At 36.7% G+C, this 24357-nt stretch overlaps 1 protein-coding gene across 2 annotated transcripts in view; it reads right to left on the reverse strand.

Annotated features, from left to right (window-relative positions):
• LOC128031781 (neuronal PAS domain-containing protein 3-like) overlaps nucleotides 1-24357 on the reverse strand; it is a 267459-nt gene that overhangs the window by 112388 nt on the left and 130714 nt on the right. For both annotated transcript variants that reach the window (XM_052620192.1, XM_052620193.1), the window contains exon 4: nucleotides 23021-23103. In XM_052620192.1, the coding sequence (XP_052476152.1) occupies nucleotides 23021-23103 (83 nt within the window). The remainder of the gene's footprint in view (nucleotides 1-23020; nucleotides 23104-24357) is intronic.

Raw genomic sequence — 24357 nt, forward strand, 5'->3', positions numbered from 1 at the left:
ACTAACCCTGAACCTACCCCTAAACCTAACCCATGTAGTTACCTTGTATTACCAGAACTTTCTTATATAAGTACACTGTAAGTACACTATAAGTACATGTAAGTACATGTACTGTTAAATAAAGTGCAACCCAAATAGGTGTAGATGTGTTAACTTAAACTAAAACTAAACCATAAAAAAGGAACGTTCACTACTTGAAATAATGGAAATAAAATAAATAAAAAAGCTAATGTTTTTTTCCCCGTTAGTTTCCAAGGCAACATTTCTTTAAATTAGCTGAACTTGCTTAATGTTTTAAGATACTGTAGCTGCTTCAATACAAATTAATAATAATAATAAAAAAAATTATATATATATATTCTGCATAAAAATTAAATCCATTTTAGGATCATTTTTGCAATGCTACTATTTTTATGACAATTACTTTTTCAATTATTTCTAATTACTGTAATGCATCACATTGTGCTAATTATTATCAATGGTGGTTCTCAATATTCACAGCAAACAAATACAGTAATGCTTTTGCAGTAAGCCAAATACAACATATAGTACCATAACATGTTAATACAGTAAATAAAATATTTATGTAAATTAATATACTTTCACATTAAATGGTATTATATTTAATATCATTTTTAATAGTAAACTAAATGCATAAACATTTATAAATATTAAGATAGATTATATGCCTAAAACTGGCAAAATCTGATTTAAATTTCACTCTCCTCAAAAGCAGAAAAACCAGATGCAGACGGCATCACGGATGAGGCTCTGTGCAGTGTATTTATTGGTCTTGTTTCCTCTGAGAACACATTTAAAGTCACAGTAATTACACCCAAAGCCCTGTTATGAGGCCATAAGAAGCAGACTAAAGACTGTCTGGTGCTGCTCGCATGTGCTGTAATGACAGATACAGGAGGTGTGTAAAGAACGTGCTCACACTCGCCGTGTCAGGTGTTTACACCATCAAGGAACGCACCACATGGCCCTCTAATCACGCTGCTTCATTACAGATATAAAACAGCATGTTTTACAACACCTTCACAACATAAACTACAGATGTGGTGACAGTAACAATCATGTACCAGTGTTTTTCCCAGAATGCACCTACAGCAGTTCTACAAGCTCCATATTTGTATCAAAAGTGTAGTTTAATAAGAACAGAGTGACTTAAAAGTCTTTCATTTGGAAAGGAACGAGATTGGGAGTTTGAAGTATGAAATCTGGGCTGTTCCCAAGGGGAGAGTGTTCCAGTCTGTGATAATGAGACATCCCTGTGGGACACCTGCACGCGGGGCGGAAAATAACATCTGTATCATTTATATGCTAGAAACCTGACTACAACTCAAAAATGTCTGTTCTGCATATAAGCAAAAAGGAGACAATAGTATTGCATGGGGATATGATGTTATATGATATTGACTGAGACTGAGATATGAATACAGATATGATTCTTTATTCTTATTCAAAACACATCTATATTACTCTAGTAGCACAATTATACTGAGATTTGGTTGAATAGAAATAATTGAATACGTGTTGGCCAAATGCTTTAGTAACATTCTCACCGATTTGCTCTTAATGCTGGACAGTCTCCTATATTTAAAAACAAAAACAAAAACAAAAAAAAACAACAACAACAAAAAACTGATGAGGAACATCAATATTGCTTTGTGAATTAATATATCACAACATTGTGAAACACCTTCACCGCAGTAATATTTCACTCTAGAGAAAATGAATTAAATTTTGCATTAATCACTTTTTTTACACATATATTTCACTACTGTAATGACAATCTAAAAATAATCACCACTGGAAAATTAAATGAAATAATGAAATGAAATAACTTATGCATTAGAGTAGTATGTATATTTGGGAAATGAATGTCATAATAATAAAAACTCATAATGGATTTAAAAATAGGCTTCATTTTTATGCTAATCATAATTTCTTAATACAGTATAGAGATATGCTTTCACACCAGTCATATTTCACCCTGAAATTCAAAAAAAAGAAAAAAAAAAAGATATTTTGCATGAAAAATATTCATTTTTTTAGGACTTTCATGACTTCTCTGCATTTTAGCATTATATATGACAATTACAAGTGCATTAAAATAAAAAAAAATGCATTACAATAATGAGAATCTAATAGAAATCACTAAATAAAATGTAGGTATCGGGGGAATGTTCTTAACTGTTATGAAAATAATGTATTATTATTATTATTATTATTATTATTATTATATTATAAATATAATAAAAACCCATAATTAAGAAAAAAAAGAGAAAAAAAAACATGCCCATAATGTTTTTAATGTAGGGGTGAAATGTGAGTCGTATATCAGTTTCATCACACCTTTGACCTCCAACACAATTCTGCAGTCATTTCTTTCCATGTTTCAGTTTACCTTATCATCTTAAAATATCACACAAAAAACTTGAAAAACCCACCAAAACCAGTCTTCGGCTGTCAATCATGTGGAAGCTTATGACAACTTGATGAATTACGGCCGCATAGTGATGCATCCCAAGCTGCCCGGTGTTTTTTAAACACAGCGAGGTGTTGGGCAGCTCTTCCGCTTTGGTGAAGGCTCAGCTCCGGGTGTCAAAGGCGAGGGTGACTCCTACTTATAACAAATGTAGTGACAGGTTACGATCAAGGGCCGCGCGCTGACATTCTCTCTGCAAAGGTCAATGTATGGCGAAGCCGACGATGAAGAAATGAGCGCTCTGCCATCATTGCCAAGGCAAAAGGTCAGACACAAGCTGATTGGTGATAGAACTATCAAATTAACCAATCAATACACGGCTGGGATGGGAGGAAACGGGCCCTCGAGGGAGAGCAGACAGACTGGACCAAATGCCAAGATGTCAATAGCTCTGCGCCAGTGAAAGCCTGCGCAGGTTTAGGAAGGGGAGGGTTCCTGTCTCACACACACACACACACACACACACACACACACACACACACACGCACGCACAGACATTCCTCTACATGCTACACAAAAATGCTACACACACCTAATGAACCTATAAATATGATATGCATAGATATATCTAACATGCTTTATTACAATTACTGCATGATCATATTTCTAGACAAACAACAGTGAATTTAGATAAATACAAAAATTAAACCTTTGTATTATGATTAAGGACTAAAAATCAAGTAATTTTGGCTTTAATCAATGGACTCTACTCAAATGTTGTTTTCGATGAACCAGTAAAAAAACTGATTTTAATACAATAAATACAATAAATGAACAATATATAAATCAAAATATAATGAATAAATAACAAACAAAAATGATGTTAGTAGCTGCAATTTAGTTGTTGCAGTTGTAGAAGCTGTTCACTTCTTTTTCTACAAGTAATTTATTATTTTATAATCTAGGCAAAAGCCAACTTATTTAATGTTTTTTTTTGTACCAATATATAATTAAAAACAATCAAATAAAAATATTCATTTATACAGATAAAAGAAAGATCTGTATAGCTGCAATGTGCAGTAGTTAACCTTTTTGTTAGTAGCTTGCTAAGTAACAAACTCTTTTTAACAGTTAAACTACTTCAAAATATCAGTAGCGTGCAACAAAGTCCCACACTGCATCTGAATGTCAAAAACAATTCTGAGTGCAAGAGCAACATCCATCTCTACAAACAAACAAAAACCCAAGCTGCTGAAATCAAACTGGCCAACAGAGTCTCAACTTCACCCTGTGACGTTCTCCAGGAACAGCTATAGAATGAGGACGAGAAAGAGACAAGGACACGAGTAGGACATGGGAATGAATGTTTAGTCTCTTCACTCGCCACAAGAGCTTGTAATCCTCTTCTACATTTACTGCAGAAGCTCAATATCACTTCAGTTCTCCCACGAGTGCCGGCTGCTTTGTACCTATCTGCTCTGAAGTGGATCTATTCACATATTACCCGTTCTTTCTCCCACCCCTCCAAAATACCAGCTCCCCTTTAGACCTGAGGGGCCACTGAGAGATGAGCCATCTGGGAATTCATTGAATTGCATTAGCCATGTCAGTCAAGCACAAGGCGGCGGTGACTTCAGGCCGAGGTGCTGCGAGATGTTAGTATGACACAACCCCAGATTCACATTTAAAACAAGAGATGTGATGATTTTATAAATCAAACTGTAGCTATCAGTTGCTTTTTTGCTATTTTAGTTGGACACATGGAAGTCTATGTTTATACCAAACTCTGTCCAAAACTATCAATTTCTTTCATTTTCTCACTCATTTACCATGTTATTTCTCATGGATTGTGTTTTCTGGCGTTCCTCCACATGCCTTGTACCTCGTAATTATCTCAAAATTAATCAGCAATTAACTGATCCTTCAACATGACACACATTACAAGTCAGGTCAGCGTTTAACATGGTAACTGTTGCCATGCTAAAGATAAAGACCGTCTGCCATGCGACATTTATGGGTTATACATCCATGAAATATTAAATAGATGTTGTGAAGCAAAATGCATTGACTATATGTTCTATGATGTGATGATTTCATTAGGGCCATATGAGTTCCACCAAAATACAGTTAATAGTAACAGTAAATATGTAATTAAGAAAGAAATTTTTAAAGCATGAATGCGGTTTGGTCTACGAGTTTCCAATTCCAAAGCCCAGTGAATTGAACAGTTCAAACTTCCACATCGATTAGAGAACGGTGTGAGGAGCGACCGCCTCATGCTCTCTGCCAGGAGCGTGTCAATTTCGGACTCAATTAATGATTCTTTCAAGCCTAATGTTCACGCAATTGGTATTCATTTGAGGTGTTGGGGAGAAATAGCACACACATTTCCATTAGGACGCCCACCGAAGGGAGAGGCTTCAAACGCTCTTCATTTGCATACGTTTTGCTATTTGTAAAGAATAAAATAAGACAATTCAGTGCATTTCACATATTCCTTAATTAATACAAGTTGTATACTTTAGATTTAATTGGATTATGAATGAGATGAAATAATTTAAATAATTAACTGAGGGAATAGTTTGGCTTTGCTTTAGTTTTTTTGTAATTTGAGTAATTCTTCTGGGACTCTTTCTTTGTTGGATTCTGTTTTATTCATGAGTTTCAATAGTCAGTCGTACACATATGTTTATAAAAATGCCAGTTATATAAATTAATAATATTATATTATTGATGTCATTCATCATCAACCAGAAATATCCCACAGTCTGTGTTCTTTTAGATTAAAAATATTAATTAAAAACAGCACAAACTGCTTGTCAGTTCAGTTCTTCATATTATATTATATGATATTACAATATTTGTATTATGCAAATTACTCTGCTATCTGTCACTATGTATATGCATTAATGAAATGAAACACAAAAACATTATTTATTCAGATATTTTGTCATGATAATACTATAGCAAAGCAGAATTACTCCCAGAACAATCTCTCTCTGTGTGTATTTGTATCTTTCTTGTTACATTATGCGGAGACACTCTTGCTAATAAATCTTTTTAGCTAATGCATTCCAGATGGAAGCTGCAGCGGCCTGCTTTGACCTTGCTAAACCCTTCCAGAATTCCTCCTCCTGCCCGAGCCCCACCATTTATCTGCCTTTGATTGAAATGGCATCAGTAACCTTTGACAAGAGTGTAATATCATTAGAGGAGGGCTGTTACTCTCACAGGACTCCGGTGGCTTCTCCAGCCCGGGACTCTTCACAGCAGCACTGTAACTAATAACTAACAACTCTCAGATTTCAGTGGGGAGTGTGTTGAATGTCACCTGACAAAATCAGAAAACAGGTCTCATCACAGCTTCTTATTAAAGTCTTATCTTTAAGGGGCGGTGAGACCTATGTACTTTTAAGTTAAACAGATAACCTACCTTCTGTAGTTTTTTTATTGTTATTTATTTTTGTCTCTCTAAGCAAATGCCAAAAAAACAAAAGAAATCCTGTTTAAAATGAAAAGTACTGTGCAACGTTGTGGTGGTCAAGCATTAGTGAAACTAATAAATACTTGTACATGATGAACTCCACATTTATTTTCAAATGCTGCAAATACAATTTTAGATATTTTTCAAGAAAATACTGTTCCAGGTTTTAAAATTTCATATTTGATTCAATGTTACTTGACAATTCTTTGTAAAATTTACTGGCAATTTCTGAGTAAAAACTGTTGCAGCAACATTTATTTATTTATTTTTTCACCTGTATGAACTTGAGGAGAAATGACTTCATACACCCACTAAACATCACAAAACACTGAGACGCTGAGAAAAAAAAAGTCCCTCTTCTGGATAGTGTAAATGTCTTTGTTAATATGCCCTCACTTCTGTTGGTGTGATGCAGGTCTTTGTGTGACCAGTAGAGGGCCCTTCATCAACAAAACACACACACTTCACAAGACCAAACTGCTCATCTATGGGGATATTTGAGAACGGGCTTTCAGTCTCAAATTGTGAACAAAAACCCCACTGGAAAGGAGCATTGAGAAAAAATAAACCTGTTCTACAGAGGTCAAGGGTCACAGGAACTTCAGATTTCTGCTTGGGGGCCTTTTGTAAGCACTGATGCTAATGTAGGAGACACTGAGAGCCTTGAATGACCCTCTATACTGTTAAAATACCTCTACAGTTATTGGTACTACGGTTATTAAAATCATATTATTAATACAGATACAATTCACATTTTAATATATGCATGTAGATTTTTACTGTAGAGAAATGGTTTACATTGTACATTTGTGTAAAGTGAGCTGGATATCTGTCCACAGACTGGATGTAGACACTAGTACGGCACCTGTATAGCATCTGTAGTAACACTCTGACTTCAGTGCCTCAACACTGCAGCCAAAACTTCACCTCAGATCTTTTATTCTGGTCATGAATCTTTAACAATGCCCATCTGCGCACGCACGCACACACACACACACACACACACACACACACACACACACACACACACACACACACACACACACACACACACACACACACACACACACACACTGAGAGTTTTGACCAACAAAGCCCCATATGTCTCTTGCTTTGACCTCCTTCAGAGAATTATACTGGTGCAGGTGGCTCTTGCCACAACTGAGAATGTATGCAATTTTGCTGAATTGCAATTAAACGAAATTCAACTGAGGAAATTACATGCAACTGTTTCAAAATGTTCAGACACTCACTGAAGCTCCAGAAGGAAACATGATGCATTAAGTTTTTGAATTTGGAGATCAGAGTAAATTGAACTCATTTTGTCTTCTAGGAAACATTTAAGTATGTTCTGTAGCTTCTAAAGGGCAGTACTAAAAGAAAAAAAAAATGATATTTAGGCAAAATAAGACAAATTTACACATCTTCATTCTGTTCAAAAGTTTGTTAATGCATCGTTTTTTCACTTGGAGCTTCAGTGAGGGTTTGAACCTTCTGCAATAGCTGCATATGGGTGCCTTTGTTTTCTCAGGGTGAAAAGACGGATCTCAAAATCATACAGTTGTTGGAAAGCGTTCAAATATGCAAATGATGCTGGAAAACCAAAGAATTTGTAAGAACTCTTCAGGACAGGGTACTTTGGAATGGGGTAATTTTTATAAACTCAACTATTATTTTCTCTTGTGAACTATATGTAAATGTCTTTTACGTGAAATATCTTATTCAGGTCAGTACTAAATAAAATATAACATGCATTTTGTATAATAATTAACATTTGTATGTATATATATATATATATACATATATATATATATATATATATATATATATATATATATATATATATATATATATATATATATATATATATAACTTTATATAATAATAATGGTAAAAAAATAAATTTCATTTTAAATTTCAAACTCATGATTGATTTGGAATTTATCATCAAATTCTCAATCCAGATCTGAAAGGCACACTTGGTCTTTGTGTGTGTAGGTCACAGGAGTGAGTTATAAAGAACATCCGTGTACAGTTAGGATGTCTCTTTCACTGAGACCCGCCAGAGATTATGATTCCGGGGCAGCATGCTGCATTTGTCTTCATTTTGTCAGACTGTCTTCATGCCTTATTATTAGTGGCTGTCAGAGCGAGAGAGGATGGGTGGGACGCGGAGGCCGCGCTTGGCTACACACACACACACACACACACACACAGGCTGAAGGAGAGGACAGGAAACTCCTCCACTTTACTCAAGACCCACCCTAGACAGCCTCAGATGCCCTTTAGAGATATCCCATAATGCCTCAGTCACACCGATGAAGGTCAAGGGAACTCTGGTGCAGTTTCCTCACGATGGCCACTCCCCTCCGAAACAGTCATCCATTTCTTATGGCATGTGAGAAATGCCTTTGGTTTGTGATTCGCTAACACCCTCGCAAACAAATAAACCATATGGCTGGCTAACAGCATGGAAAATGTACTTAATATATTCGCTCTCTCTCTGTGTGTGTTTGGCGTGCGATTTGTGCTGTTACTTATGCAGGCAGGCGGTGGGTGAATAATGACTGCACGTCTACCACACAGAGTTGATACCAGCACTCAGGTGGAGAGAGAGACGGACTACAGCTGTTACATAAGAAAAACAAGACGTTTCAGTGGCCACAACATCGCAGAATGTATCGTTAGAATGACGGCCAAAATGATCAGACTCAACGGCAAATCACATTATTTCTCTGCCACTATCAGCACCAAATATAAATGCAAATAAAGACTGTTTTCAGACAGGTTTCAAACATTTGAAATAAAACTGAAATGGCACAACGCTTCACCTTATTACTCCTAAAACTCCAAATACTCCTAAACCAGATTAATACGCATCTGAACTTCAGAATCTGACTAAAACAGAAAAATTATTCTTTTTATCTGAACAATGACAAAGTGTTTAGGAAGCTTCTTGGGAAACAAGCATTATTTATGCGATTCAATTTGTCACCACAAAAATGATATGCAAAATGATATGCCTGAGCGAGATTCACACAAATTTAAAGATGGCTTTTTCTTTAATCCTCAATATGAATATTAATCGAACTCATGAATATCTAATTTGACGGCAATAGATTTTTTTTTAGATAAATACAGATAAATACTGTATTCTTGATAGGCTATAGCCATGAAAGCTAGGAAATCTACTACAAAGTACTACTTAAAGTAAAATTTTGGTCTTTCTTTGAATGGAAAATAAATAAATTAATTAATAAAGTGCATTTTGAAGCAAAATGGCTTGTTGAAGACATTTAACTTTCAAGAAAAATATACATATACATACATGCATATATATATATATATATATATATATATATATATATATATATATATATATATATATATATGCACATGTATGTATATATATATAACAATTAATATTATTAATACAATTTTAATATTATAAATATTAATATTTGTAAACAGGGTTCGGAACAAAATGGGGGTGAGTAAATGATGAAAGACTATTTATTTTTAGGTGAATTCTTTTTTTAATCCCTTTATGCATATTAACTGCTGAAAGAATTGAGATAAATAGACTCCAACATGTAGAGTACAGTAGCTGCAATCAAGCCTATTAATCACTGCTCATAAGAAACAATGTGGTTCCTGTGAGCAACATTTACTTTACCAGCAGTGATGACGCCCAAGAAACCAGTGTTTTTGTAAATGCTTTGAAATGTCAAAATTGGCACCATGAGTTATTATACATTCCTGTATTATAGACAAAGCCAGAGAAAGAGAGAGAGAGAGACTGTGACTGCCATTAGATCATAAAATCAAGCCCCAGGGAAACTCTGAGTCACTACATGACTGCTCACTACCAGACAGAGCCAGAGAGATGGAGTGGGAAAAGATATTTACTTAAAGGCATAGTTCACCCCAAAATGAAACTTCTCTTTTCCTTTATTCACCCTCATGTCATTTCAAACTTGTATGGCTTTCTTTCTTCTGTGGAACATCTACTCCTGTGGAAGATCTATTCCTTTAACTGGAAGTATCTTAACGCCTACAAAAGCCTGTTAACCGATAATATAAACCACAGCTTGTTATTCTCAGGTTGACAAAAAGCCTTGATGTTTAAAGATCAGCATATGAGATGGGACCCTGGAAGAAAGGCATTAAAAGCCCTTTCCACTGGTTTGCTCTGCAGAGCCGCCATCAAATGCAATTAAAGCAGAGCATTCCAGCACTCCGAACCGACGGGAGTCTCCCATTGCGGCTCTAACGAGACGGAGATACTTCCACTTTACAGTCTCTGGATGACAAACTCCGAGCGCTATAAAACAGCACGCTAAAAAACTCCAGCACTGCAGGACGAGGCCTGAAGGCCACATCCAACCAGCTGTTCTGTTTGCATTCTTCCAGAACTCAGACAGATCCTTTCCTCTAAGTGTTTTATGGATTCATTTATTACTTCCATTCAGTTCTTTTTTTTTTTTCAATATTGCCAGTGTCTCTCTGAGTGCATAAGTTGGAATAGTGCACATAGTTGAGCATTAAAAAAAGAAACTAAGGGATGAAACTAAATGCACACTGCAGGTCAAAAAGTGTTAAGTGTTTTAGACTAGAAACTAGGAAGATTCATATGCTCACAGAGGCTGCAGTAAAAATACAGTAAACACTGTTAAATTGTGAAATAATATTAAGGGGGGGGGGGGGGGGGAAATGCTCGTTTTCACTCAATATCATGTTAATCTTGAGTACCTATAGGGTAGTACTGCAGCCTTCATAACTCCAAAAAGTCTTTAGTTTTATTATATTCATAAGAGAAAGATAGTCTGTACCGATTTTTCCCGGAAAAACACGAGCCGCTGGAGGCGTGACGTGTGGGCGGAGCTAAAGAATCACGAGCGCCAGTAGGCTTTTGTTGAGAGCATTTGGAAGCTGTGACACCGTGAGGGAAAAACCATCATCCAAAACAAACCATGGCTAACAGTCAGATTCAGCTGTTTATTTATGATCCAGAATCAGATCCAGAGGCTGAAACTGAACGAAAGCAGCAGCAGCAACGACTCGCTCCGACAAGGAGGCAGAGATATTTGAAGCAGTTTTACTCACTGCCTGCGGTTCCAACACACGATCGTGACCCTTTTTCGCTGGGACTGCATTATCCTTAAGAAATAAACGATGTGCAAATCCGGCGTCAAACTGGGCCTTGTTTGTAAAACAAACATCTTCGAAATGCAGGGAACAAACAAAAACACTTGCACAACTCCGTTGATGCTCTGTAAAAATAAACTCCATCCACTGGTCCCTTAATGCTGTTTCTCTTTTGGTAATCTGTGCAGGGTTGTCTTGCCCTGGCAACCAAAAACACACTTCTTTTGTGACTTTTCATGACGCTCTCGCTCTGATCAGTGAAGTCTGTTGTGCTCTCAGTGCTCTGCTATACGGAGCGCGCGCTCTTCCGGCAGACGTGCCTTAGGACCCATATAAGGAAATTCCGCTCCATCTAACGTCACACAGAGCCATACTCGAAAAAAACTTTCCGAAACTTGTGACAAACCAGAAGTAGTATTTTGGGAACAAAAATACTCCTTCAAACGTACAACTTAATTTTTGAAACTTTGTCCATGTTTAGCATGGGAATCCAACTCTTTAACAGTGTCAAAAACTCAGTATGCATGAAATAGCATTTCACCCCCCCCTTTAACATTCAAAATAACTGTTTTCTATTAGAATACATTTTAAAATGTAATTCATTCCTATGATGCAAAGCTGAATTTTCAGCATCATTACTCCAGTCTTGAGTGTCACATGATCCTTCAGAGATCAATCTAATATGCTGATTTGATTTCCCAAATATTTCTTACTATTTACAATGTTAAAAAAGTTTTTCTGCTCAATATTTTTTGAAAACAATGATTATTTAATGAACATAGATTTTTTTTTTTTGTAACGTTATAAATCTTTAAGTCTTAAAGTCTTTAGTGTCATTTTTGATCAAAATGAATGTGTCCTACAATAAAAAAAGTAACTCTCACTGAAGATGTATTTAATGAGTCTATGCTTATTTTAATTAAAAGTTTTGTTCGTAAACTATAAAAAAAATCATTTTTTTCTTATATATGATGTTTTCTCTTTAATGATGATCTATTTAATCACAAACCAATGTTCATTTACTGTGGATTATTAAACCACAGGAAGGGAGATTTTATAAAAGCTGCTTTAGGAAAACAAATGGCCAATTCAATAAAAAAAAAAGTGTTTTACCAATGTAGCAACATGCTAGCAACATCTCGATGTGGAACCGCACAGCGCGACAGCTTTTGAACAGCTTACAGTTCACACCAGGGGTTTAGTGAATCATAAATGTTAATATCAGCTTAATAAAGTAGCATGGATGTGTAATAACCTGCTGCCATTGTGTTCATGTGAACTCTTGACAAGCTGTTAAAACAGTACATGGGCATTAATCTTGTTTACAAGCACACTATTGTGCACATTGATTGTGTCTTGGGTTCGACTGTGCGGCAGGTGACGGGAGAAAACGAGAAAAGAGACAAAGAGAACGAAAGAGAACAAACCAACAGCTTCCCCTCTCCTGTTTGTCTTTACAGTGAAGATTCCCATTAATCCACAAGCTCACAAGTTATAATGAAATTATTCAATGGGATCAAATTCCATTGGCGCGAGCGACACAATGAGGAACAGAGAATTGAGAGGATTAATTTCCACAGTCGGATTTGCGCACGCTGTTTGGAGATGGAGGTTTACATTTCTCCCCCCTTGTCATTAAAATGTCAGATGCAGTGTTCAGACGTGTCTTCTCTAACTCTGTGTCTACACCATGAACCAAACGTCTACACACGATTAGAACAGGAGCGCTTGGATTTGTCACCTCAGGTTGCACCTCAGCTGCAAAAGAGACCTGAAATGACTAACCTACAACATTAACATTATACAGTATTACACAATTTGTACTAAAGACGGGAAATCTAAAGAATTGAATGATCCTTGTTCAGATTTGAATATGAATCATATGAATCAGTTACTAACTAAACTGATTTATTGGTCACAGCTAGGAGCATGCCAAAGAAGAACTGACTCAAAAGAATCACTTGTTCAGGAATCAGTATACATTGATTGCAATGTATAATTCTGATTCAATGCAAAAAGAACTGATTCATATGAGTCATTTGTTCAGGAATCGGACAGCACTGATTGCGCTCTATGTTTTTGTGTCACTAAAAACAACAAATTCTTTAGAATCAAAGATGTGAATACCACTGAAGTGGTATTTGTATAATCTAAAATAAATCTAAACAAATATAAATGCAATATATATATATATATATATATATATATATATATATATATATATATATATATATATATATATATATATATATATATATATATATATATACACACACACCATATTCAAATATGGTAAAATTTACAATGGAGCCTGTATGCAATAAATGTACCATGTTTTTTCTGAACATAAACTATGGTAATTTTTATGGTATTCTTTAAAGTATGGGTATCATGTAAATACCAGGCTACATGAATATTATAATTAAGTGCCATGGTATAAATCAGCATGGCGTCAGCGTTTGATACCTGACTGTACAATGGTAGCACCAGTATTTTTTTAAGGGAGAGAATGCCCTGCTGAGAATGGAGTTCTGCCGAGGGAAATATTGTTTCTAATGCCTGGCTGGATTTGGAGAGAGATGGGGAGGGTGTAGTTCAGCAGTCGGAAAATTGAAAAGCGACGAAGGACTAAATGTGTTCAGCTCTGAGTCGTCTATATATAGAGAGCGTTCCCTCGATGACAAATATATCTTACACTCCAGATACTGTAACATTAATCTAATGTAAAATATTATAAATAATGTAGGAGCCTAGATACTTTATCTAAAACTTAAACTTTTAGATTTAAAAATATAAAATAAGATGCATATAAATGCAAAAAGTACCATGCAACTACCATGCATTTAAATAAAAATACCATGATACTACCATGTTATGGCTGTTAAAAATGTGATGCTATTTTATTTCAAAATTTCAAATGTGTTCACCAGCAATTTAGCTGAACCACATATACTTTAATACTCAATTTAGCATACTTATAATTAAGATGCTATTAAAATTGTATCCAAATACGAAAAGCAAACAACGCTCACATTCGAGATACTGTAACAGTTTACAAACACTAAGTGGTTTTCCAACTAAAGTGATGCTTGCTGGTATATGATAATACAGACAGCATCCTCTGTTCTGTCTAATTAAACCTCTTAAACACCCACACAACAGCAGCCAGAAAAATTATCATATAAAAGTATGCGGTAGACCGCAGAAACAACTTGAGTGCTGAAACGTGAAAGGAAGGAGGAAATGAGAGATTAACAAAAAAGCTAAAGAGACAGATGTAGAAAGCAGAATAAAAGAAAACACACGGTGTCCTAAAGCACTGTAGGAGGCCAAAGGATTGATGTTTTAATTTGTTTCTGCGTGAAAGAGGAGGAAAAAGAACTGGAGAAAAAAAAAAAAGTCCAATCGCAATACAGTTCCAATTCTTTAATGATTCTTCTTTTAATGATTATTTTAGTACTTGAAGAATAATTGGTCCTAACTGGAGAAGTGTGTCATTTTAGTCAATGTGTTATTTATCACTGAGGTTCTATAGTTTTTAATAATACTTAAAAGTGTTTATTGTTATATTTCTGTTTTTATTTTAAAAAGTTTTAGTAATTTTGTTGTGTTTTTACCATTTTATTATTATTATTATTTTTACTCATCTTTATAGTTTTTATGAAATTTTAGATGCAGTTTTTTAGTACATTTAGAAAATAAAAAATGTTGCATTGGCAATTAGCTGAAATAAAAATAAAGTTTTTTTTTTTTTTTAATTTTAGTTAAAGTTAATTTTAAGTAACTTTCAATGAGATACTATACTATATGTTTTAGAATTTTTTGTACAACAAGATTAACTAAATGAGAAATTAAAATGAGAAATGTTACTATAAGTCTGCAACTGTAGCTCGATAAACCCAGAAAAAGCACTGCTGAGGATAAGATACAGACATTGGGTTCCAGTGTTTCAGTTCTGAATAAGACCCGTTTCTTGGATCCCAACCCGAGCAGAAAGAGAGAGACCGCGCGTGTAGAGGAAGTGTCTCTTTTGGGGAAGGTGCCCTGCGCCTGTTGAAATTCTGCAGGCATTTCGAGGTTGTTATCTATTTCAGATCAACAGTGTGGGTCAGGGTTCACGGCTGCCCGCGTTCTCCAATCCTCTGCAGACCCATGATTGACAGCAATCAGCATCTCACCGGCATCACTCGGGAGACAAAGTGAGGGTCAAGACAGGGGGCGATTTGGTCTGTCATTTTTAATTATCCAAATGATATTCACAGACAAAACCTCTCCCATCCATCAGGGCAGGGCATTACCATAGACAATGTTTGTTTAAAGACTGGCCTATAAAATCAAACAATTATGAATGCAGACAAGCCTTGCTATTGACTGCATAAGTAATAAGGGTGGATCTATCTCCCTCCACCTTCTCCTGTCCAAATTCCCACTGCTAATGAACCAGAAGGGTTGCGCAGGAAACAGAGGCCGGATCATCAAAATTCCTCGCTTTGCACTGCCCATGACCTTTTTTTCCCCCAAGATCCTTCGGTGACGTCCGGTCAGGTTTTATTGACAGAGTCTTAGCTGAAACTAAAGGGCTGCCGAACGCAGGAATACCGTTCTTACATTAGCATACGCTCGAAAGTGCATTAACATGTATAGGCGTGTTATAGCATTCTGTACCGAAGTATTTTTACATGACCGTCCAGTCGCAAAAACTCCCAGTCCACGCGCATATTTCGAGGGTCTCTAGGGCAGATCATGTCCGGTTGTCACCCACTCGCCGTTAACTGAGAGTATCTGTTCCACCTGCCACATGTGCTCACGTTCTACGTGTGGCCAGAAAACACCTGCCACCTAGTGACAGGATAACTCAAACACACCTGCACACAGCTGCCACCTGCCCACAAACACACACAAGCACCAGCTGCTACTGTCTGACTGCCATTTCTCCCCTGTACAGACTCAAACACACATACAAATACACACACACACTATATGTATATATATATATATATATATATATATATATATATATATATATGGTTGAAGGGGTTGCAGACATACTTAGATATGAATGGACTTGCTGCTCAGCATTAAAATACTTTGCCAGTGCTCGTTGTAGCAGTTGCACTGCACTTCAGAAACCCTCCACCTTCCCCAGCTCCACCTGTATAGATCTGCAATGGTGTAAATTCATGTGTGTTATATATGGGGTTATTTCAAATATATACAGTATGTGCAGAAGCAGTATTTCTTACATAGTCACAGCAGCATGTCTGTTCGACTTCATAATGCATTTTTATTGCATCTTATTATTTAGAGTACCATGGCACCATCTTGGCAATATGAGGATAACAAACTCTGTTGAAAGCAATTGGGGCCTCAAAGTTGCACAAAGTTGTTGTCTACCTAGGGCGCTCTAAATGAGTCATTTATGAGGTTGTGTTTCAGCTAGGACACAGCAGTCTTCCTGTGAGAGTTCATCTCTATATCACATCTCCTCTGTCCAAACTGTACAGCATCCAGCAAATGAGGTGACATGCAATAATAGTGTGCTTGAGGAGGGTGCAGGTAGCAGCATGTGGCTAATACTCCAACCTAACCGTGAGAAAGAAACAGTGGGAAATCTAGATGGAAAGAGTGTGAAAACTCATCCGTCGTGTTGGACGGCCGTTGAATGGATGATCTGTCAGGAAGCCATCCGACACATGAGATAAGATTGAGTTGAGTGTGTGCGTGTGTGTGTCTTTGTGTGTTTATGGATATGTAAATGCTGTTCACATTATGCTATGCAAGCTAGTGAACCACAACAAGAAGGGCTCTGACATGTTTGCTTTCAACAGCAAATTAGTGAATGAAGGGAAAGCTATGGAGATCCTCCGACAGCTGAAGTAAATAAAAGAGCTAAAGCAGAAAACACTGACCTCAGACAGGCTCACACTGTGAACTCAAGCACTGCGTGATGGACATCACAGAAAACACGTCTGCCTCGCTTTTACAAATCTATGCGCTGTGAATGCAAGACAGAGATGGACAAACAGAGATGGAGATCAACTGAAACTGAAGCCAACAAAGAAACAGCAAAGAAAGAACATAAAATACTATTATACTGCTCATACTGAGAGATAGAGATTTGAACAAACCTCTAACTTAAGCATTACATTAGAACATTTAAGTTACTTCAACTCAGGTGTATTTTGGTGGATTAGTGTGCTATACATTTTGTGTGATTGGACTTACAATTTTTACCTGACTGATAATAAAAATAAAAAATGTAAAAAAATCTCACAGACTTGCATTTACACCAGAATATTAAAGAGTCTTCCATGCAAAAATTTACTATTTTAGAAAAAAATCAAGGTCCTAAACAAAATAATGCTCCATTCATTATAAATCAAAGGGTGGTTATTACTCTACATTAAAGAGTTATCACAGGAATATCTGTGTGATTTAGTCATTGTTCTATAATGTGTTAAGTATGCTCATAGGCACAGTCTGCATAATGGTGAGCTTGTTAAGAAAAGTTATTTATGTGCATAATAACATTATGAGAAAATTGCAATAACACCATCCATTCCTTTACAAACACACAGCTTGTCTTTGAGAATTTTTTTTATTAGTTATTATTTTCTTACACTAATGTCCTTCTAACTCTTTCTTTCTCCCATACAATACAAAAACAGATATTTTGAAGAATTTTTATTCTACTATTTTGCATAAAGTGAAAGCATATGGTGACTGAGGCTGTATTGTACCACTCATGATGGTCATAAAAGTAGAAAAAAAATGACGCTGTAATGTTAAACCTTTTTTTTTATATAATACAAAAATGAATAAATTAATTTAAATATCAATTTATTAAACTTAATATGAAGCACAAACTAAAATATAATTATGAAAAAATAACCTGTGCATTTTTGGTCTAGACTGATGTACTGAATGTATTTTAAATTGGTCTTAATTATTTTTATTATTATACAGCATCAGTAGCAGTAAAATAAATGAATGAAAAACAAATTGTCATCTGAAACCATTATTTTATGACTGAAAGTAGTAGCAGTAGTAGTTGAAAATTACAATAGATATAAAAATACTTTAAAAACTGTAATCTGCAGCCATTATTTTGTTATTATTATTAGTAGCAGTTGTAGTAGAGGTGGTAGTAAAATAAATAAATAAATAAATACATGCACAGATAAACAAGCACAAATTGTATTAATATCTTCCCCTCTGACAGCTTTTTCATTATTGAGTGAAGTATCCCTTTAACCTCTAGAACTAATGGCCCTGGTAAAGTCACAATGGACGTACTGTATAGCTCTTAGACTGGGGCCTGACATCCCTAAAACCATCTGCATGTATGAGAGGATCTTGACGTCTGGAGGATAAGGTGCTTTGAGGTGAAGAACATCCTCCCTGTGTGTTATTTCCCTTCTCTGCCACCTTCTACCTGATCTCACCGAAGAGCCAGAGAAGCGTGATGGTGATTCCTTCAACCTGCGATTACAGCCGGTGACAGACGGGCTCAAAGACACTGCCTCGCTCCGCCTTGATGTTATGCAAATGTAAACAGCTGTCATTTCTAAAGCTGTCGTCTTTGCGCTTTCCTCCGGTGTGAAGATCGAAGGGTTTTCAAAGTCTTCTCTTTTTTAATCCCAGCCCTATTATCACAAACAAGCCAAAAACAACAAAGATGATGCTCCAAAACAAACAACAAGAGAACGAAAGAAAAGAAAGTAAACAAGAAGTTGATGAAAGATTGAGTGCTGGAACCTGAAGCTGTGAGACTTATTAAGAGGCGTTTGGTGTCCTGTCACCTCTTCACCTGCCATAGGTGCGTGCATACACACACACACACACACACACACACACACACATGCACAGATGCAGGCAGTAATTAAGGCTCCCTGTCGAACAGTGTTTCTGAACACTCATTATCCTTTATCACTAAAACACATCAGAAACCACGATAAGCAATAAACAACAGCGCTGTTAATTTGTTCAGAGAAGATCAGAAAGTTTCTGACATGCTGTCTGGCACATCCCTGTTATGAATGCAAAAACAGCGGATGCCCAAAAGAGAGCGATCGGTGTCCACATAACAGCAGAAAACTCCACAGATATCCACAGAACTGGAAAGCCTGCCACAGTCTGCACGCTCTCCACCCTGTTGTGTGGTTGTTTATTACATATTTTGGAACATTTGACTATGCTTTCATACCAAAAAGTTTATAATGGTTGTTGTAATATATTCCATTTAAAAATCTGAACAGGAAATGTAATTAAAGTCTGCAGATTCCATGCAGGCCAGTAGTCCTCAACCTTTTTGACCTTCACAGCCTTCCATAGTACATAGTCTGGAGTTGAAGTGAAATAAAAATGCACCCATCCTTAATAAAAAAGTGCCTCACATGGTTCCGGGGGTTGAACAAAGTCCTCCTGTTGTGAATCGATGCATTTTTGTGAGAAAAATAACCATATTTAAAAGGCAATAATCAATTTAATGCAGCTTGCACTCATAGTTGTACATGGAATCAGTTCCGGGGCAATGACGTACTGTATGGAGGTCAGCTTTGTGCATACACCGCTCAGAAGTGATGAACGCGGAAACTCAGGGGACAGATCAAAACAAAACGGTCACTAATTAGAAGTACAAAACAAGGATTTGTAAGGAAGAATGTTGGAGGATTTCAATATGAGCCAAGAGGAGACTGGTTTTCCTTTGCCCCTGTTAACAAACATTGGTTTTCACGAGACACACCGGCGCATGCACAACGCTTCTGTGTACAACTGTCGGTGCAAGCTAGATTAAAGTCATTATTATGTTTTGAAGATGAACATTTTTTTTCTCCAAAATGCATCGATTCGCTACAGGAGGTCTTTGTTCATTCATTTTTTTGTTTTTTTATTATTATAATTTGTATATTTTTTTTTTTATTAATTTATAAGGAAAAGTCTGTCATGATAAAACTCACACTCACACACTTTTTCTCTTTCTCTCTGATGTTTTTTGAAGCATTGCTCGTCTGATGGAGGACAAGGTCAGGCCATATAGCAGCTCCCAAAACATGTGTTCATTAATATTTAGCAGCTTTGTAAACTAACCATTAACTCACAGCTATCTTACTGATGAGTCTTATCTCCTGAAAAGAATAAAAAATGCTGTGTGTCTATGACCATACAGTGCTTTTGCCCTTCACAGGCAGCTAAGCTCTCATCTGCTTTAAAATCAAACCCAGCATCTATGATTCATCTCCTGCTAAGCATGATCTGGGTGATATAAATGCTATTATTTAACCGGGTGGAAGCGTTGAGCACTTTGACAGAGGACTTCTGAGCTATCCGCTAATGACCTAGCGCTGCTGTCAGAATCAATCCGGCCCGCTGCCAACGCAAATGACAATGCACTGTGGAAGTGGACATAACGGTCATTTCTGTGGCCCAGAGTGCTGGCGCTGCCTGTGCTGACACCAATGAGACGGCAACACCATTGGGCCAAAAAGAGAGGCTATTGGAAGAAGAGTAGGGTGCTAAAATGCAGAAAAAAATAGTCTTAAGGTACAGTTACAATTTATCTACTGTTTCAAGAAATCTTGCAATGAAAATATTCTCTGTTTCGAAATTCACCTCTTTGTATTGGACCAGAAACAGAAACTTTGTGAGTTATGGCAGAAAAAGACACTATTGATATTATTGTGCCATGCCTTTAAATAGAAGTGAGAGAGTAGAGTGCCAGAACAGCTAACGTCGCACAGACCTGCATAATTTAAAGCAGCTAATCGATTATCTGGGTTGACAAAACTGGGTGCTCAATGTGTTCAAGCTTATTTGTGCACAAATAAAGACGCACAAAGGGTTTTCTGTGCTGAAATAGAATCAAAACAATCTGGAGTCTCCGATGAAAGTTGAAAGCTGCATAGTTTAAAAGTGAGTTCTGTGTGAGTGGTGCTTTTGACAATTGACCCGTTTCAGACCAGAAAATATAGATGAAATTTCACTAATAGAAGTCAAATTCGAGAAAAAAAAAAAAAAATTCAGAAGAACATGATTTGATGAATCCTTCACAATTATTTAGAAACAAAAAATGTAAAATTAAATGGGTCTAATTTTAATTTCATGTTTTTTTTTTGTTAACTTTAAAGTGCACCACTTTGACATAACATTAAAAACAGTAATCTTCTAAACTCTTAAAAATGAAGGTTCTTTATTGGCATTGATGGTTCCATGAAGAACCTTTAACATCCATGGAATCGTTCGAATCCACAAAAGTTTTGAAACTGTAACGTTATCAACAAACCAGCAACTATTTCATACTTCAAAATGAACCAGTTAGAAACCAATATCATTATTAACCAAGCAGAATGAAGAACTCAATGCTGTCTTAAAACAAACCTATAATATTAGTCAAACAAACATACCTATGAAACCATGTAAAAGCACTTCTGTATGTGTGTGTATTTATGCGAGCGTCCGTTTGCAGGTGAAAAACGGTTAGCAGCTCTGCCTTCTCATCCTCTTTATTAAACGCTATCAAACACGGTTTAAGCTGTCCAAAATTAGACTCGGCACTCAACAACTAATGACTGCCTTGCATCCATTATTAGTTCATTTTCTTCAGATCAATCACCAGTCGAGCATGCTTTTTTAAAAATGTCATCCTAAAACTTTTCACAATCAATTAAGCTGAAGATTAATGGGGACAATTTGCCAGGAACAAGTCCTTCCTTGAAAAGGCCACGCCTCGACAGACTTCCAGCCTGGTATTGGTGTTAATTATAAATTTCCGCTTTGCTGACACACACTTAACCTGTCGTAAGGGAACAGCTCTGGCAGTCCAGGGACCAGCGAACCGCTATTTAAATATTCCTAAGCCGCTTTTTTGGACACAGGTGACTGGTGTAAATTGTGCTTTTCGTTCTGTGTCATTAAAATGAATTTAAAAGGAGATCAGTGCTGTAGCTAGGAATGGAAAAAAAAAAAAAGTTTTTTTTTCTTCTATGAGGTGTAATAAGAAAATCACTCCCTTGAGCTTTCCTGGTAGACTGAGAAGTGTCATCCTTCATTTACTCACATGATAAACAGCTCAGAGACACCACATATATACTGAGACAACAGAAACACACACATTACTACATCTGTGAAGGATTTCATATATCCAGGTCAATGTAGAACACCTGCTAGAATTTATTCAGAAGCAACTGGAATTTGCTGTTAATCTTATGAATATTTATGAACAAAAGATTACTAATTGTCTGATATTAAAGATGCCTAAGATGGGGAAATATAACTTTTTATGTTGCCTTCAAGTCCTCCTTTGAGTTCTGTACAACTAATGAAAATGAAGTAAGTACATTAAATTAACTTAATTGTGGTCAGAATATAACAAGCATATTGGACAATTTCATAATTTTGGCTGCACATTAAATTGTAATTTTTATGCTGCCACAGAAAATCTGGCAACTAGAATTGGTAATATCTAGCTTTTGCTACAGTAATTCTTTATAAGCTGTCCACAAATGGCATTTAAAATAATTTGTATAGTCTACATTAACTCACTGATTCAACTGAAATCTAAATTTGACCAATAACAATTTACTTTTTTCTTTTGTTTTACTGAAACATACTTCATTTACTGAAGTTTAAATCAAATGTCAGGGCTCAAAGAAAATCTACAAACATTAAATTAATGATCAAGTTTATTTATTTATTTCAAACCCCTGTAACAAAAAAAAAAAAAAACCTTCCAAGAAGATAATCAGCTCACACAGATCTTTTTTTTTGTTTGTTTGCTTTCTTAAAAAGAGAGGAACAGACATATTCATGATTACATTTCAACTTGTGCTCATTACCTAATGTCCATATTAAAAATGCATATTATGATCTTCATACCCAATGTTAGTCTCAAACCAAGAACATCAGGGTGTTTTGGATGAATAAAGACAGTTGAAAGAGTTCAAATCTTATCTTACCTGCAGGATGTGGCTGCCGAGGTGAGGCTCAAAGATCTCTGCGGCAGCGGTGTTGGGGCTCCGCCTCCTCTGGGAGCCGATAGCTGCGGAGAGAAGCACACAGCATGAGTACACTCGTGTCCGCATGCACACGCACGCATGCCTCCCTTTAAATCCAAACCAACCTGGGAATGGAGTCCACCTGTGTGATTTTAAACAGAAAGGGTAAACTGTTGAATAAACACTTCTGCCCCAGTAATACTAAGCCCCCGGTACTGTAAATACACAGATGCAAATCAAAGCCTCGGTACAACTCCCTTCTGCATATTCAGTCAGGCTCAGTGCTACAAAGCCCGCTGTTTATAGCAGCACTAATATCGCCACATCCATTGCGCTGCAAAGCACCTGGAGAACAGCGCCCTCAGGGCATTTTTTCCAAGTTTCCAACTTTAAAGTCGACTCGGGCTCTGCTAAAAAATGGCCTGGGGTGATTTAAAACTTAACAGACCTTGTCCCACCAGAGCTCATTATAGAGAATTTTATAACAAAGTGTACTTCATTTTCCAAGCCTGGCCAGGCGTTCGGGTAATGTTGCAGAATTAAGTGCAATTAATGATGTAATAAAGCACTGAACGGCCATTAAGGATTCTCAAGGACCAGCAGCAAACAACGCTTTGCAAATTGGGGAGGGCACGACAGGGACAGGAGGACGGGTGCCCCAGGTGAGCAGCACGAGAGGGGCCGAGACACAAATGAGAGGCCTCTGTCCTTCAGAGAGCCTCAAGCTGGGTAAACACACTTTTCCCCTCTGGTAATGCTTTCAGCGGTAAGCTCTGTGTCCGCCCCGGAGGAACATTCGTGCCACAACATGAGCGGGAAGGGCAGCGGCAGCTGGAGGAGGGAGAGTGAGAGAGAGACGGGCTCTCATCTCTGTCCCTGGAGTGCAGGGGTCAGTAGACACCACTACGGGTGGAGACATAAACAATCCTGAGCTGGTGGGACTCGGACACGGCGGCTCACAGCACACAGCAGAGGGAGCTCTCACACCCCGAGGATCGCACAGAAAACATGCACACATACCTGCACACCAAACACAGCGTGACACACGCATTCATGCACATGCATATATATGTGAATATTCCTCATATAAAGCAATGATTAAAACAAAATAATGAAAAAAGAAAGAAAAGTCCCACACAACATAGAAAAGACACCGTAAAATATACAAAATAAAATAAAATATTAAATTCAATTACAAATAAGTTCCACACAATAATAAAAAAACAACAACAACAAAAACATGAAATAGAATAAGCAACCTGAATTAAACCCAGTGTGAACAAAGCATATAATGTGCT

Source organism: Carassius gibelio, chromosome A17, assembly GCF_023724105.1.
Source record: "Carassius gibelio isolate Cgi1373 ecotype wild population from Czech Republic chromosome A17, carGib1.2-hapl.c, whole genome shotgun sequence".
Taxonomy (NCBI): Eukaryota; Metazoa; Chordata; class Actinopteri; order Cypriniformes; family Cyprinidae; genus Carassius; species Carassius gibelio.